The sequence below is a fragment of the Lutra lutra genome, chromosome 13, assembly GCF_902655055.1.
Source record: "Lutra lutra chromosome 13, mLutLut1.2, whole genome shotgun sequence".
Lineage (NCBI taxonomy): Eukaryota > Metazoa > Chordata > Mammalia > Carnivora > Mustelidae > Lutra > Lutra lutra.
Genome location: NC_062290.1, coordinates 87,999,170 through 88,014,016, shown reverse-complemented (window position 1 = coordinate 88,014,016; position 14,847 = coordinate 87,999,170). Strand labels below are relative to the sequence as shown.

Sequence of the window (14,847 nt, the reverse complement as noted above, 5' to 3'; positions counted from 1 at the left end):
TAGGCAGCCTCTGGGATTTCCAACATCCTGATACCCTCAACCTGTGGCCGCCTGTTTTACCTAGGGTATCTGTTTCCTGCAGCGTGAGGCAGCTCTGGGAGAGTAGAAACAGGACTAGCAGAAGGGAGAGGCCCTCACAGTTGCACACAGGCAAACTTTGCACAGACACAACCGTGCGGGGGGGCTCTGTCTGCCTGGAACTGCAGACAGGGGGACGCTAAGGCTCCAGAGAGAGGCTCCTGGCCTAGTGCCCGAGACTCAGGGCCCGCACAGGGCTGCCCCTCCAGCCCAATGCAGTGCCCCTAATCCTGCTGGATGCTGCTCCCTCCCCAACCTCCTGTGGGGGCAGGAGCCTAGCCCAGGCAAAGGATCACCACGGTGTCCCCCAGCTGCCCTTCTCCCTCCTCGTGCCTGTGTTTCTACCTTGTTTTACCTGGGGCCCATTTCACTGGAGAGCTGTGAATCCCCAGCCTCATGGGAGAGCGTGGCCAGCAGCCCCTCACCCTGCTCGGAGCCCACTGAAAGACTCAGCTCTGGGACCTGTGCTTCTGCCTTCGTTAGCACCTGGGGGGCAGCACCAGCTTATGAATGCAGCTGCAGTCCCGCAGCAGGGGTGACCCGCTGGACTTCCAGGGGCTGCAGGTCAGAGGATATCCCTTTCCGAGGTTTGTTTGAAGATGCTCTCCAAAGCTCCCTATTCTGGGGCCACGGGCCATCACCTTCCCTAGGGGCACCTTTTCCTGGCTGTTCCATGAACCGCCTTCTGTGTCCTGCTTTGGGGACAGGTAGTGGTGAGCCTGGAGCTGCCAGACCACAAAGTCCAGTGGCTAAGAGTTGTGACGGCGCACACAGCCCAGCAGACTGCAGCCTTGGCCCAGGGCAGAGGCGCTGGGGCTGGGGCCCTGCCACCTCTGGGAGACTCTGGAAGGCAGGAAGCCTAGGCCCAAGGGAGACAGGGAGGCTAGGCATCATTCAACATGCCTGAAGCCTTGCCCATCTCTTTGGAGCACATGGCATGACAGAGATCCATTCATTCTGAGTGTGTGTGTGAGAGACATGTACTACTACTCCTCACTAGTGTGAGGACATGAGGACCCATTCTGTCTTATTTGTGGCTGCATCCCCGGAACGCAGAAGGAAAGTTGGCACACAGTAAACTTCTACGGACTAAGGCTGCATGGGGAGGGAATTCTGGAAAGGAACTCGATGGACCCTCTCCCCAGCAAAACAACAGTTTAATTCATGGAGACTATTTTAACATATTTTTTATTGTTTTATTTTCTTTTATTTTAAAGATTATATACTATTAGAGAGAGAGAGAGCATGAGCAGAGGGAAGGAGAAGGAGAAGCAGATTTCTCTGCTGAGCAGGGAGCCCAACTCACCTGGGGGCTCAATCCTAGGACCCTGGGCTCATGACCTGAGCTGAAGGCAGATGTTTAACTGACTGAGCCAGCCAGGTACCCCACGATTATAATTAAAAAAAAAAATCATTTGGGGTACCTGGGTAGCTCAGTCAATTCAGCGTCTGCCTTCAGCTCAGGTAGTGATCCCAGGGTCCTGGGATCCAGCCCTGCATTGGGCTCCCTGCTCGGAGGGAAGCCTGCTTCTCCCTCTCCCACACCCCCTGCTTATCTTCCCTCTCTCACTGTGTCTCTCTCTGTCAAATTAACAAATAAAATCTTAAAAAAAAAGAAAAAGAATCATTTAAAGTGTCTGTTAATTGTTTTAAAGGCATACAGTAAATGGAGAAGCATTCATTCAGGATAATCTACCAAACCCCTGCAAGGACGAGTGAGGTATCTGAGCAGTAACCCACCCCCTTATCAGCTGAGGCTTAATAAAAAATATATATTTGCTCTTTGCCCCTGGCTTTTGGCAGAGGATCTAAAACCCTCGGAACATCCTAGATGAGAAGAGTATCTTTTGTTATTCATAACAAGTCTCTTGTGCTGTGCCTGAGTTTATGCTAATGAGGGTTATGTGGGTGGGAGACAGCTTCAGGATGGGGACTAGTCACTAGAAAGACCAAGCACATAATTAGAGGGTTAGAACTTTCTGCAGACCCCCACCCCTGCCGCCCGACCTGTAGGGAGTAAAGAGGGGCTGGATATCGAGTTGTCACCAGCGGTCAAGGATTTAATCAACTCTATGTAATGTAATCTCCGTAAAAATGCTTAAGCAATAGTGTTTGGGGATCTTCTGGGAGGGTGGTGTGCCTGGAGGAGGCAGGGGCATTCTGGGCCACCACCAGTCACTGCCCCCCCCATCCCTTGCCCTGTGCATCTCTTCCATTTGGCTGCTCCTGAGTTCTATCCTTTATAATAAAACAGTAAGTAGAGTGCTTTTCTGAGTTCTGTAAGTTGTTCTATCAATTACCAAACCGGAGGAGGGGGTCTTGGGAACTCTCGAATTTGTAGTCAGCTGGGTAGAAGTATGGGTAGCCCAGGTCCCCCATTGGTGGCTGGTCTCTGAGGTGGGGGCAGTTTTGTGGCACTGAGCCCCTTGAACCTGTAGGGTCTGCACTGAGTAGTGTTAGAAATGAACCATTGGAGACCCAGACTTGGAGAGATGGTATAGAAAAGTGCCATGTGGGGCGCCTGGGTGGCTCAGTTGGTTGGGCGACTGCCTTCGGCTCAGGTCATGATCCCGGACTTCCAGGATCGAGTCCCGCATCAGGCTCCCAGCTCTTTGGGGAGTCTGTTTCTCCCTCTGACCTTCTCCTCTCTCATGCTCTCTCTCACTCATTCTCTCTCAAATAAATCAATAAAATCTTAAAAAAAAAAAAAAAGAAAGAAAGAAAAGTGCCATGTAATTGGTGTCAGAAGAAAACATGACCACTCCCCATCCCCATGCCCAGTTCTGTGTTATAAATGTTTAAGCTGGGGTGCACTGTTCTGAGCAGGTGTGTTCAAGAAGAAGGGGGCTCCCTTCCCCTCCAGGCTCTAGTCTGGGATCACAGCTCCATCCTGGGAGGGGCAGGCTGCTGGCCTTCCTCAGCAGGGAAGACGGCTCCCCCTCCACTCCTGTGTTGCAGAATCTCGGTTCCAATCAGGTAAAGCAGAGAGGACTTCCCATACGAGCCCACTGGCAAGGTCGAAGCTCTGGTCCAGGAGGCGACCGGATGAGAATGCTTGGACCTTGACAGCCCGCACCTCACGTAGCTCACAGGGTCAGGGTTCCATACCAGTGGGGGCAGGCTCAGACCAGGGCCTGCCACCCCGTAGTGCTCACTTGCAGAGCACTGTCACTCTGGGAAAAGTAGGACTGCCTTCCAGCTCGGGGGCAGGGGTTCATGGGTTCTGCTCTGGGGAAAGACAGGCTGTACAGACAAAGAGCTCCATGGTTCTGCCTGAGGGAGCTGACTTCATTTGGATCAGAGCTTTGAAAACTCCATGTGTAAGCGTGTTGTCAAAACCAATGGAGAGCTTGGTAGAGAGCAATTAAGAGGAGTGGCTGAAGCCAAGAACTATTTGTTGAGCTCCTGGTTCTTCTGGATAGGCCAGGCCTGGCCTGTCTGACCGTGGCTGGGCCCATCCTGTGTCTCTCAACCAGCTGGTCACTCATGTGCCTGCTGTGGCTAGCTGTGGGCGGGGGCAATGGAGGGACTGCCTCCCGCCACCAAGCAGACTGGCCCAGCTTGCTAATATGGCAGCCAGAGAGGCATAAGGGTATAAGAATAGGAGTGGTGGGACCTGCTGAGGTCTAGGGCTGGTGAGTGCAAGCCCATTCCTGCCACATTCCAGCAGTCAGAGCAGGTCACAGGCAGCCCAGAGGAAAGGCAAGGAGACACAGAGCATGGTGGTCACTTTGGACCCCAGAGCTTTCAGCTCTGGAAGGAGTTTCTTTAAGTTTTGTTCTGGGATTTGATGTAGTTTTAAAATATGGTTTAGCAAAAGCATGCTATGTTGGCTCTGGAGTGATGGGCCACTCAGATCCTGAAGATAAACCATTTGAACAAGCTCCTTGCCACCAGAGAAATGGCTTACTCAGTGCTGTGAAGAGAAGTTTTCAGCCTTGTGTCCCTCACATTTCCGTGCGGAAATGTAGTCTCAGGGCCTCCTCCGGCATGCTGAAGTAACTCCAGCACCCAGGGCTTGAACTTGACTGCAGCCACACAGGTTCTGTTCCTTCCTGCGTTGCATGAAGGTCAGGAGGCACTGCCCACTGGGGGCACAGGCGATGAGCCGGGCACTCATGGAGCTGGGCTGTCCTCACCGCTCTCGGAAACGGGGCTCTTTCAACTCTGGCCCCAGGGGCCCTCGACTCACAAAGAAAGCACCAACCAACCAGAAAACTACTTCTGAGCATGGGAGTGTCTTAGCCCGTGTGGGCTGCTGTAACAAAATGGCAGCAGACCGAGTGGCTTAAAACAGCAGAAAGTTCTTTCTCATAGTTCTGGAGGCTGGAAGTCTGAGGTCAGGGCCAGCAGAGTCAGGCAAGGGCCCTCTTCCTGTTGCAGACCTACTACTGTTGTGTCCACAAATCAGAAGGGGCTGGGAGCTCTGTGAGGTCTCCTTTATGAAGAGAACATCTGATCCCATTCATGAGGGCAAAACTTCCGAAGGCCTTAATCACCTTCCAAAGGCCCCACTTCATACCGTTACCTTGAGCATTTGGTTGTCAGCCTGTGAGTTTGGTGGGGGCGGGGGGGGGCAGGGGGCGGGGACCGGACAACACAAACTTTCAATCCTTAGTGGATTTTTAAAAATTTACCTTTAGGGTGCCTGGGTGGCTCAGTGGGTTAAGCCGCTGCCTTCGGCTCAGGTCATGATCTCAGGGTCCTGGGATCGAGTCCCGCATCGGGCTCTGCTCAGCAGGGAGCCTGCTTCCCTCTCTCTCTCTGCCTGCCTCTCTGTCTACTTGTGATCTCTCTCTGTAAAATAAATAAATAAAATCTTTTAAAAAAATTACCTTTAAATTGTGGTAAATGCATATAAAGTTTACCATCTTAATCATTTTTTAAAAATATTTTGTCAGAAAGTACAAGCGGGGGGGGGGTGGCAGGCAGAGGGAGAGGAAGAAGCAGGCTCCCTGCTGAGTGAGGAGCCCGATGGGGGGCTCGATCCCAGGACCCTAGGATCATGACCTGAGCTGAAGGCAGATATTTAACTGTCTGAGCCCCCAGGCACCCCATCTTCACCAGTTTTAAGTGTACAGTGGCATTAGTACATTCACATCGCTGTGCAACCCCCACCATCCATCTCCAGAGCTCTTCTCACCTTGCAAAACTGAAACTCTACCCACTGAACGCGAACGACCCATGCCCTTCTGAGCCCTTGGCCATCACCATTTTACTTTCTGGCTCTATGAATTTGACTACTCTAAGTACCTCATCTATGTGGAATCATACAGTAGTTGTCATCATGTGACGGGCTTCCTCCATGTATAATCTCCTCAAGGTTCATTCGTGTCATAGCAGATGTCCTTTTTAAGGCTGAATAATATTCCATTGTGTGTCAGTGGTACATTTTGCTTATCCATCCAACTGTCAGCAGACACTTGGGTTACTTCCAGCATTTGGCTGGATGAACAATGCTGCGTGAACATGGTATACGAGTATCTCTTAGAGACCCTCTTTCAACTCTTTCGGGTATAGGCACCGAAGTGGAACCACTAGGTTGCATGTGGGATACATGATTTATATTATGAGATACATATTTGGTCTTCATCTCTGTTTCTGGCACAGAGCTCCTAAAACCCCTGTAATCTCCTAAGTGATAAGTGTGATAAAGGTGTCTCAATATTTAAATATTTTATTTTGTTTTAAAGATTTTATTTATTTGACAGAGAGAGAGAGATCACAAGTAGGCAGAGCAGCAGGCAGAGAGAGGGGGAAGCAGGCTCCCTGTTGAGCAGAGAGCCCGATGCGGGACTCGATCCCAGGACCTTGAGATCATGACCTGACTTGAAGGCAGAGGCTTAACCCACTGAGCAACCCAGGAGCCCCAAGGTGTCTCAATATTTATAACATACTTCTTTCACCCACATTGGAGTTTATGTTAATGAGGGGACTTTTGGAAAGCACCTAAGGATGGGGACTGGTTTCCAGAGGAACCAACCTTGTGATTGGCGGGCTGGAACTTTCAGTCCTACCTCCTGACTGCTAGGGATGGGGGCAGGGGCTAGAGGCAGAATCAATCACCAGTGGCCAATGATTTAATCCACTGTGCCTATGCAATAAAGTCTTCATAAAAAAAAAAAAAAAAAAGACGAGGTTTAGAGAGCTCATGGGTTGACAAACTGGAAGCCATCCATGTGTCCCTGTGCTGGTCTGCAAACTCCTTGGGGACAGAAGCTCCTTTGTTTGGGACCTCCCCCTATGTATCTCTTCATCTGGCTGTTGATTTATATCTTTTAATATCCTTTGTAATAAACCAGAAATCCAGTGAGTAAACTGGTTTCCTGAGGCTCTGATTTACATTTCCCTCATGATGTATGAAGTGGACCATCTTTCCATGTACTTATTGGCCGTTTGTATATTTCCTTTGGAGAAACATCTATTCAGGTCCTTTGCTCATTTTTGAGTCAGGTGTTTTATTGTTGAGTTGCAGGAGTTCTTTATATATTCTGGATATGAACTTATCAGATACATGATCTGTAAATTTTTTTCACCATCTGTGGGCTGCCTCTTCACTCTGTTGTTTGTGTCCTTTGATACCAGAAATTTTACATCTGGATGCGGTTCAAACTATTTTTCCTTTCGTTGCCTGAACGTTTGGTGTCATCTGAGCATGGGATTTTAATGAAGAGAACAAGCCTTCTCTGAGCCCTTTGCCTTTGCTGAGGGAGACCTCCTGCCAAGAGGGGACTCAAACCGTTCATCGCTGTTTGCTCCAATTGAAAAGGGAAGCATATGTGTTGACAACTGGTGCTCCAAATCATTTTTCATTCTCTAAATGACTGTTTCCACCAGGCAAATTGCCATTTGCTCAAGGATGCTGGAGGTCAGCAGCAGCTGGTTTTTCATAAGCTTCTTGGCAACGTTGCATCCAATGCTACATTTTACTCTAAGGAGTAGAACTCCGATTGCTGTCTCTGTAGTTTGGGTTTCTTCCCTACCTTTAGCGATGGAATTACTTGGTTTCATTCTAGAATATACTCTTCTGTGATTGGTGTGAGGAAAGCTGCTTGGCTAACGGACGAGGTCGTGGTGCCCGGGTACTTGCTCTCTGACAGTCCTCCTTCGTAACAGGTAGTGCACGGGGAACTGGGGAGGGGTAGCTTGCTGTCCTGGGAAATCCAATTTTTATTGTTTTGTGTCTTACTTCCACTCTTCTTTTTTTTGGTTGCGGTGTAAACTAATCATTCTTTTTTTTTTTTAAGATTTATTTACTTATTTGAGAGAGAGCTCGTGCACATCTGCATGCAGGCTGGGGGGCCAGTGGGAGAGAGATAATCGCAAGCAGGCTCCCTGCTGAGCGCAGAGCCCCATGCAGGCTCAATCCCAGGACCCTGAGATCATGACCTGAGCCAAAATCAAGAGTCGGATGCTCAACTGAGCCATCCAGGCGCCCCTAAACTAATTCTTAGAGAGTTATTAGTTCCAGCCCAGGCTGACTCATGTTCTGTATTCACACCAGAATCCTGTCGTCTTTTTATACTGGTACTGCTTTCCTGATAGCAGAGAAACTGGGCTCTGGAGTCCGACTGCCATGTTTAAATCTAGGCTCTGTCATGTGCCATCTGGAGGCCTTGGCCAAATTCCTCTGTCTTTGTGTCTTTGCCTCCCCATCTGTCAGTAGGGATAACAATGACCTCTAACTCCTAGAATTGAGAAGAATCAGCAAGAGAGATAGAAACACTCATGCTGGACACATAATACTTGCTCAACATATATTAACTACAAGTAGAATCACTATTTCTCTATTTTTTAATTCAGTGAAGCACTTTAAAGCCACGGATTCATTTTGTGACTGGGGATCTAAGGAAACACCACAGTGACCATCCTTTGCCTCCTGGGTGGCCGCTCTCCTGACTTCAGTGTATTTGTCATCCTCGTGCGTGCATCTGCACATTTGCAACACGTGTGTCCGTAAGCATGGTGTAGTGCTTTTTATGAGGCTTTAACACCTTACATAAATGTATCATTCTGTGTGTATTCGTCTATAAAAGTCCCTTATCAGGGTCACGTGGAATGAGACCCGCAGCAGATTTGAGCCAGGCCTGCCTGAGGGTGAGGTCTGTGCCCCTGGCCACTCTGCCGTTTGGTATCCAAGGGAGGAATGCCTGGTAGTGCACGGAGGCAGGTGAACGGGTCCCCGAGCCGGGTCTTGCCCCCTCGAAAGGCAGAGTGACCGGCTACAGCTCTTAGATCTGTCTTGGTCTAGGACTGCTCAGTTACTGAGTCAGCGCCATCTGCTTTGGCTTCAGAACCCCCTGTTCCTCCAAGAATATCTAACATCACTGGAGACTTTCTGGAGGGGCGGCCACGGGCTCCATCTGTGCTGTGTAACGCACAAGAGCTGCCAGAGCATATAAAGGGCCCGGTCTCTGCTGCCGGCTGGTGGCGAGGGGGGAAAGGCGGGAGGTATCAGAACTCTGGGTCAAAGCCTGTCAGAGGCAATTAGGGAGAGACTAGCCAGCCACTAGCCTGGGCCTGGAGGGGATGGGCGGCCTGGAAGGAAGGAGCAAATGGCATTTACTTCGCTTTAATGTCAATTCAGTTTAGAATGATTTAAAATTTAGGAGTACCTGGGTGGCTCCGTTGGTTAGGCGCCTGCCTTTGGCTCGGGTTGTGATCCTAGAGTCTAGGATTCGAGCCTGTGTTGGGCTCCCTGCTTTGCAGGAAGCCTGCCGCTTCTCACTCTCCCTGCTGCTCCCCCTGCCTGTGCTTTCTCTCTCTGTCAAATAAATAAAAAAAATCTTAAAAAAAAAGAATGATGGGGCACCTGGGTGGCTCAGTGGGCTAAAGCCTCTGCCTTCGGCTCGGGTCATGATCTCAGGGTCCTGGGATCGAGCCCCGCATCGGGCTCTCGGCTCAGCCAGGAGCCTGCTTCCCTCTCTCTCTCTGCCTGCCTCTCTGCCTACTTGTGATCTCTCTCTCTCTCTCTGTCAAATAAATAAAATCCTTTAAAAAAAAAAAAAGAATGATTTAGAATTTAAACATTATAACCTTGGATTTCATTCGAGGGTGCTTGGTTACTGGGGCAGTGACTACTGCTATAAGATGGTGAGTGTCTGGTGCCCCCCCAGCTGGAGTGGGGCTTTGGGGGTTACTGCCTTGCTCTTGGCCTTGGCTTCCTCATCTGTGAAACTGGGAAGGGAGCCACCCAACAGACGCAGTACACGAGGGGGTCTGACGAGGAGCAAGGACTCAATATATGGTCACCGTCATCATCATTACGTCCCTATCTGGCAGTCTCACCAGCAGACAGCTGGGTGGAGGAGCTGTAGCATCCGCCAACTGGCCTCAAGCTGTTAGATGTCTTCATGCCTTGAAGGAGATCAAGATTTGAATGAGACAGTGACTGAGGACCAGAGAGCAGAACCGGAAGTTCCTACAAAGAACCCCACTCCCTGTGCCTCCTATTCCAGCAGGTTTCCGGTGTGACCCCAACCCTAACTCAAGGCCAAACCCATCTCCATCCATCCAGATTCTGAACAAGCTTCTAGAGCAATAGGATGCGAACCAGATTCTGATCTGGAAGGCTCATAAGGCCAAGGGTGTGGCAGCAGGACGAGAGGAGGAGAACAGGCAGATGGATAAAGTGCCCTCATCGCCCTTTTGCCCTGAATGCACGGCCGCCGAGCAGGGAGCATCTGCGGTCTCTGAATAGAGACGCCTTTCTGATAAGGACAAATAAGACCAGAAAGAGCTCCCTCGGCCACAAGCAGTGCCCTGTTGCTGCCCAGGGCCCAAGGCAAGCTTCGTGAACTGTCCTCGAATGTGAGACCATTACAGATCTTAACGTTAGCGATGCTGACTGGGGTCTGGAAGACTTGGGGCCACAGCCGGGGTGGCGGTCTCCTCTGAAACGGGCCACCTCAGAAGCCTTCCTCCTTCGACTCTCCAGAGCAAAGCCAGACCAGGAGCCATCGCGGACACCACGAGTGGGTGCTGACTGATTGATTTATTAGACTCGAGCGCTTTAGTACAGAACGGTACAGAGATGATACATGTTTGTGCTTCAGTACTTTCCAACACTGAGATTCTGAGAATTTCAAGGTAAACAAGTTTCAAGACAGACTAGCTTTTTTAAAATATCCTTTTGATAAATTATTTTTATATAAATAACAGAGAAAGGAAACCCAACATGTTCGACACACAAGGCCCTGAAGCGTGAGCCCTGTCGGGTCCGGGGTAGGGGACAAGACAAGCCGCGACAGCAACAGACAAACCAGCGCAAGCACCTGCGCTTCTGTCCTAGGGAAACGGGCATATCTTCAGGGGGAGAAGGGAGACAGAGAGAAGGGGCCTGAAAACTAATCTGAGTGCGCCGGGGAGATTCCGAAGCCTTGAGAACACCACGAAGCGTCTACCGGGGCGGGCGAGGGACGCTCCGAAAGGAGAGCGGGCGGCCGCGTGGAGCTAGCACACACCACGTCTGCAGGGACGTCACGAGACAGTAATATGCACACAGTCTGCAGGGGCTCAAGGGCAGCGGGGGGCTGGGCAGGGGACATTTTTGTGACTTCCACTGTCATATCTTGCGACACCAGCAGCAGGACACGTGGTGCACGCACCATTGGAGAACGGAGAGCTGCTGAGTCTGGAGGATGACGAGACATCCTTTCTGCGTTTGCTTCTTTCATTTTTGCTTTAGAGCTAAGTTTTATACAGAGAATAAAATGATCATTTTCTCTTACAAGCATGATGACGTATGACCCCACACGACACAAAATAATGTATTATGAAGCATCTTAAACTGAGGATAATCTGAGTGGGAACAGGGTCTGCATAAATCCAATGGGCTGTTTTTCTGGGGGTTTGAAGTCTTAGGGGCATAGACCTTTGTCTACAGGAAAGGGCCCTCTGCTCAGATTCCGTTCTAGTTCGTTCCTCACCTGGGGCTCCGCCTGTGCTGACCCCACTGAGAAAGAGGAGTTCTGTTGGGGGTAGTGCCCGGGGAAGGAAAGGGTCTGGCCAAAAAGCCCAGCCTAACTGCTTCTCCAAGCGACAAAAGTCCTGGTGGGACTTGCTCCACACTCGCTGGGCACTGTGACTTGTAAAGGTGGGGGGTGGGGCGGGGAGCGGTGACAGGCTGCGGGCAGGCAGCCCAGCACCCCAGCACCGGGCCTGACTTCATGGGAACACCTCCAGCCCCTCCCACAGCCCCAGCACAGGGATGGTGAGCCACTGGGGAAGGCTAAGAGGTCTCTTCCAGCTCGAACCTCACAAGATGTCACCTGATCTTCACTGCTAAGTTTATCTGGATGAGAGCAGGCTGAGGGGGTAAGAACTAGAGTGAAGCCAACAGATTAATCCTCAGTTTGAAATATTCCAGGAACAGACATCTCTGTGATTCCTGAAAAAAAAACCAGGAACAGCCCAAAACGGATTTTGTAAAACACCCAAACATCTACCTTCCCATACTCAAGCAATTTGCGCATGTCGCACTGGGTTATATACAAGGTCATGGAATCATAATAATGGGAAGAAGGTGTCCATTCATTCTAGAAAGTTCTACAACTTCTCCAGCAGCGTGTCCCTTTCGCGGGAACTTCTCCTCTTAGGACACATATAGAAGATACCCTTTATAAAAAACACAATGCATTATTTTCTTTTGTTTCACACAAGAAGAGGGCATCATTAAACACGAGAACGCAGCGGCGACAGTGCCGGCCAGGGCGTGCAGAGCTGGGGGAGGCAGTGGAGGGACGGAGTCAGCAAAGTAACCGAGGCGGGCAGCGGCAGGGGCCGCGGAGCGCTGTGGGAAGAGGGTTCGTTTGTTGGAGGGGAGGCTTATGTTTTTAACCACTTATTTCTTCATCTGTTTTATTCAGTTTCTTCAGCGTGTCCAGAAGTTTCTGTGGGGTGAGAATGTGCGTGGATCCTGGGGGGGCAGAAAAGACAGTGAGCTTGCTGGCTCTGCTTCCCACCGCGTCTGCTTCCCTGCTCTCCGCTCCCCAGCTCTGCACCCATTCCCCCACCCACAGCCTGGTCTAGAGGAAGCAGGGAGGGGGTCAGGGGTGGGGTGTTGGGGCCACATCACAATAGGCCTAGGAGACATTTGGGGGCTGTAGATAAATAAAACACATCCTCTGGCTCAGGCAGGGCCCCAGGCTATACCAAGGAAGGAACCCGCCTCTCCGTCTGGGCTCAGCATCATCAGCCAGGGGACGGGGCGGCTCGGCTGCATTTCTGATTCTCTGTTGTGCTCCAGGTGAAGCCAGGGAGAGGAATTCCAAACCATTTGGCGGGGGAAAGGCTGGGAAGGGGGCAGGGATGGTAGGGGGCTGTGTGTGGAAAGGATGGTGCCTGCTAGGGACGGAGTGATGGGCAGGGCACCCTGGGGGAAGCCACTGACCTCTGGAAGCCAGCGGGCTGGTACTGCCCTCTCGGGTGGGACCTCAGGCGTGAAAGGGAAAGGGCCAGGGTACCTGAGGCCTTACCTTGCAGAGACCGCACATTGTAAGAGATTAGAAATGCTTGCAAAAAACTTAAGCTAATGGAATTAGATATACTTCTACTGCAAAAATAAAAAAATAAAATAAATAAATGAAGTCCTTTTTCATAAGGAGAGAGAGAGAGAGAGAGCTAAGAAGTACAATAAAAAAAGATGCATGGACCGTGTGGCTTGGACATGGACTTTACTGGAACAGAACAGAAGTGACCGGTGTGTGAACATGAGGCCGGCACACATGCAGCAGCGGGCTTCAAAGAAAGAGGTCCCGGTGGCAGAGAACTGAACAAAAGAGCCGAACTTGAAAATGTGCCCCCCTGGAGGTGCGGGCGAGGGCGTGGGCCTGGTGGGGGTGGGGACAGAAACTGCAGGGGCCAGATTTCCACCCTGAGGGTGAGCAAAAGAAGGCTTTGGCTGGCTGGTTGGGGGTGATTCCAAGTACCAGGGTCCCTGTGCCTTCGACCACTCTGTGCTCAGCTGACCCGTGACTGCTGGGACTGCAGGCCTTGAACCTGCCTGCCTGGTCCGTCCAGACCGGCAGCAAACTTGGAAAGCCCTTTCTGGCATGAGGGGCTTCTTCCAACGTCCCATCCACAATAGTTCAAGCCCTAGCCACCTGTCACCGCCCCGAGTGAGGACTTATAGCCCGCAGCAGCCCCTGCCCTCGAAAGCTGACCCATGGCTCTGCAGATCTCCCTCAAAGCTACCAAAAGCAGACTCATTTCTGCAACCTTACTGATCTTCCTAGGTGTCCTAAAGAAGGTCAAAGGCTATTCCCCGAGTGAGAAAACAGTGCCAAAACCTTAACAGAGAACCACTGCCAGAGCGAGGGCCTTCCAAATCTCAACTCCACGCAGTCTGTGCATCTGACATCTAGAAAGCCTCTGGGTATTTTGTGCAGAGATTAACTTGGGGTCTTTCCAGGTAAAGGCAGTAAGAGTGCACGTGCCAGAGAAACCGTCCCTAATGCCCACCCCCGACACCATCCATCTGAGTTCCAGGAAACAGGGCAGAAGACTCGATTTACTGGAAAAATCAAAAGGGAGGCTCTGGTCAGATGCCCATCCCAGAACGGTCCCTGCCTTGCTTACATGCAAACTCGAGATCTGAGGGACGCCGAAAAGGGTTAAGGAATCCATGCTCCCAGAGCTTTCTACTATCTGATAGCTGACCATCTGGTGTTCCCCGTCTGACTGAGAGAAGTTTCTCTGCAACAGGCCTGGGAACTCCTGGGCCCAGACTCAGTGGGTGTCTTTAAGACTGGCTGGTGTTAATCTGAATCACCTGAGAGCTAACTCTTGTCACCCAATCGCCTGTATTGTTCTAATACCTTGGTCAAGATTCTCACCACCACAAACTCTGCACACGGAGCTGGGTGACCCTGTGACCCACACGCTGCCAACCCACGTTTTGAACCCCGGGGAAGCTGACCAGGGAGACCCTCCAGAACCGCAAGGGGGGGGTCGACTGCTCTGAGGGTCCCTCTTATGCTCTGTAACCGCAAGACTGAGAAATTTGAATGCTGGTCTCCAAACACAGTCACCCCGAAGGCAGCGCTGTGGGCCAGACACAGTGAGTTCTGCCAGGACAAGATCTTTCCTAAGAGAATCTGAAATTCAGAGTGTTCTTAGAGATCGGCTGGTCTAGGCATTCCCGGCTTTGGCCAAAACGGACCTACCAACCCAGACGACGCAGGAAGGCACCAGGCAATGTGTATATTTAAGAGCAACCCAGGGGAGTCCGACGATCTGCCAGGCTTGGGAACCAAGCTCCGGTCCACTCCACATCCTAAAGATGGGAGAATGAAGCCCTAAGTGAGTGCTTATCTGCGGCCCTTCGGTGGCATGGCCAGGCCCAGAACCCTTGCCACTGGTCTCAGCTCTGGGCACCTGGGCTCCTGGCCCTGGCAGGGGACGTGCAAGTGAATGCTTAAATAGCATCTGGGCGATGGGCTGGCTCTGAATTCACATTCAAATCTGAGTCCCACTGAAAAATGAGACTTGACTCCAATTGGGAATAAAGTAAAACATTCAATGTAAAAAAACAAAAACTTTTTCCCAAGGGCAAGTGCTGTGTAACAGCTTCTCAGAGCACCTCCGCTGGCTTCGGACAGCGCCTTGGACAGTCCCTCAGGATTGCTACTTCTAACATAACCCCCCGGAGCTGGGGGTGACGGTCTAATGCAAAGACTTCACTTCTGGACAACATGGAGAGACGAGTGACTACAGGGATTAAGGTGAGTCTTGGGGGCATCTGGGCACTGCAGCTAACCATACTAGCTC

At 51.1% G+C, this 14,847-nt stretch overlaps 1 protein-coding gene across 3 annotated transcripts in view; it reads right to left on the bottom strand.

Annotated features, from left to right (window-relative positions):
• Positions 1-10,053: 10,053 nt before the first annotated feature.
• The window catches only part of STXBP1 (syntaxin binding protein 1), a 73,655-nt gene continuing 68,861 nt past the window's right edge, over positions 10,054-14,847 (bottom strand). For 2 of the 3 annotated variants that reach the window (XM_047699756.1, XM_047699758.1), the window contains one exon: positions 10,054-11,995. In XM_047699756.1, the coding sequence (XP_047555712.1) occupies positions 11,913-11,995 (83 nt within the window). In that variant the 3' untranslated portion in view covers positions 10,054-11,912. The remainder of the gene's footprint in view (positions 11,996-14,847) is intronic. The other variant, XM_047699755.1, reaches the window with a different exon arrangement.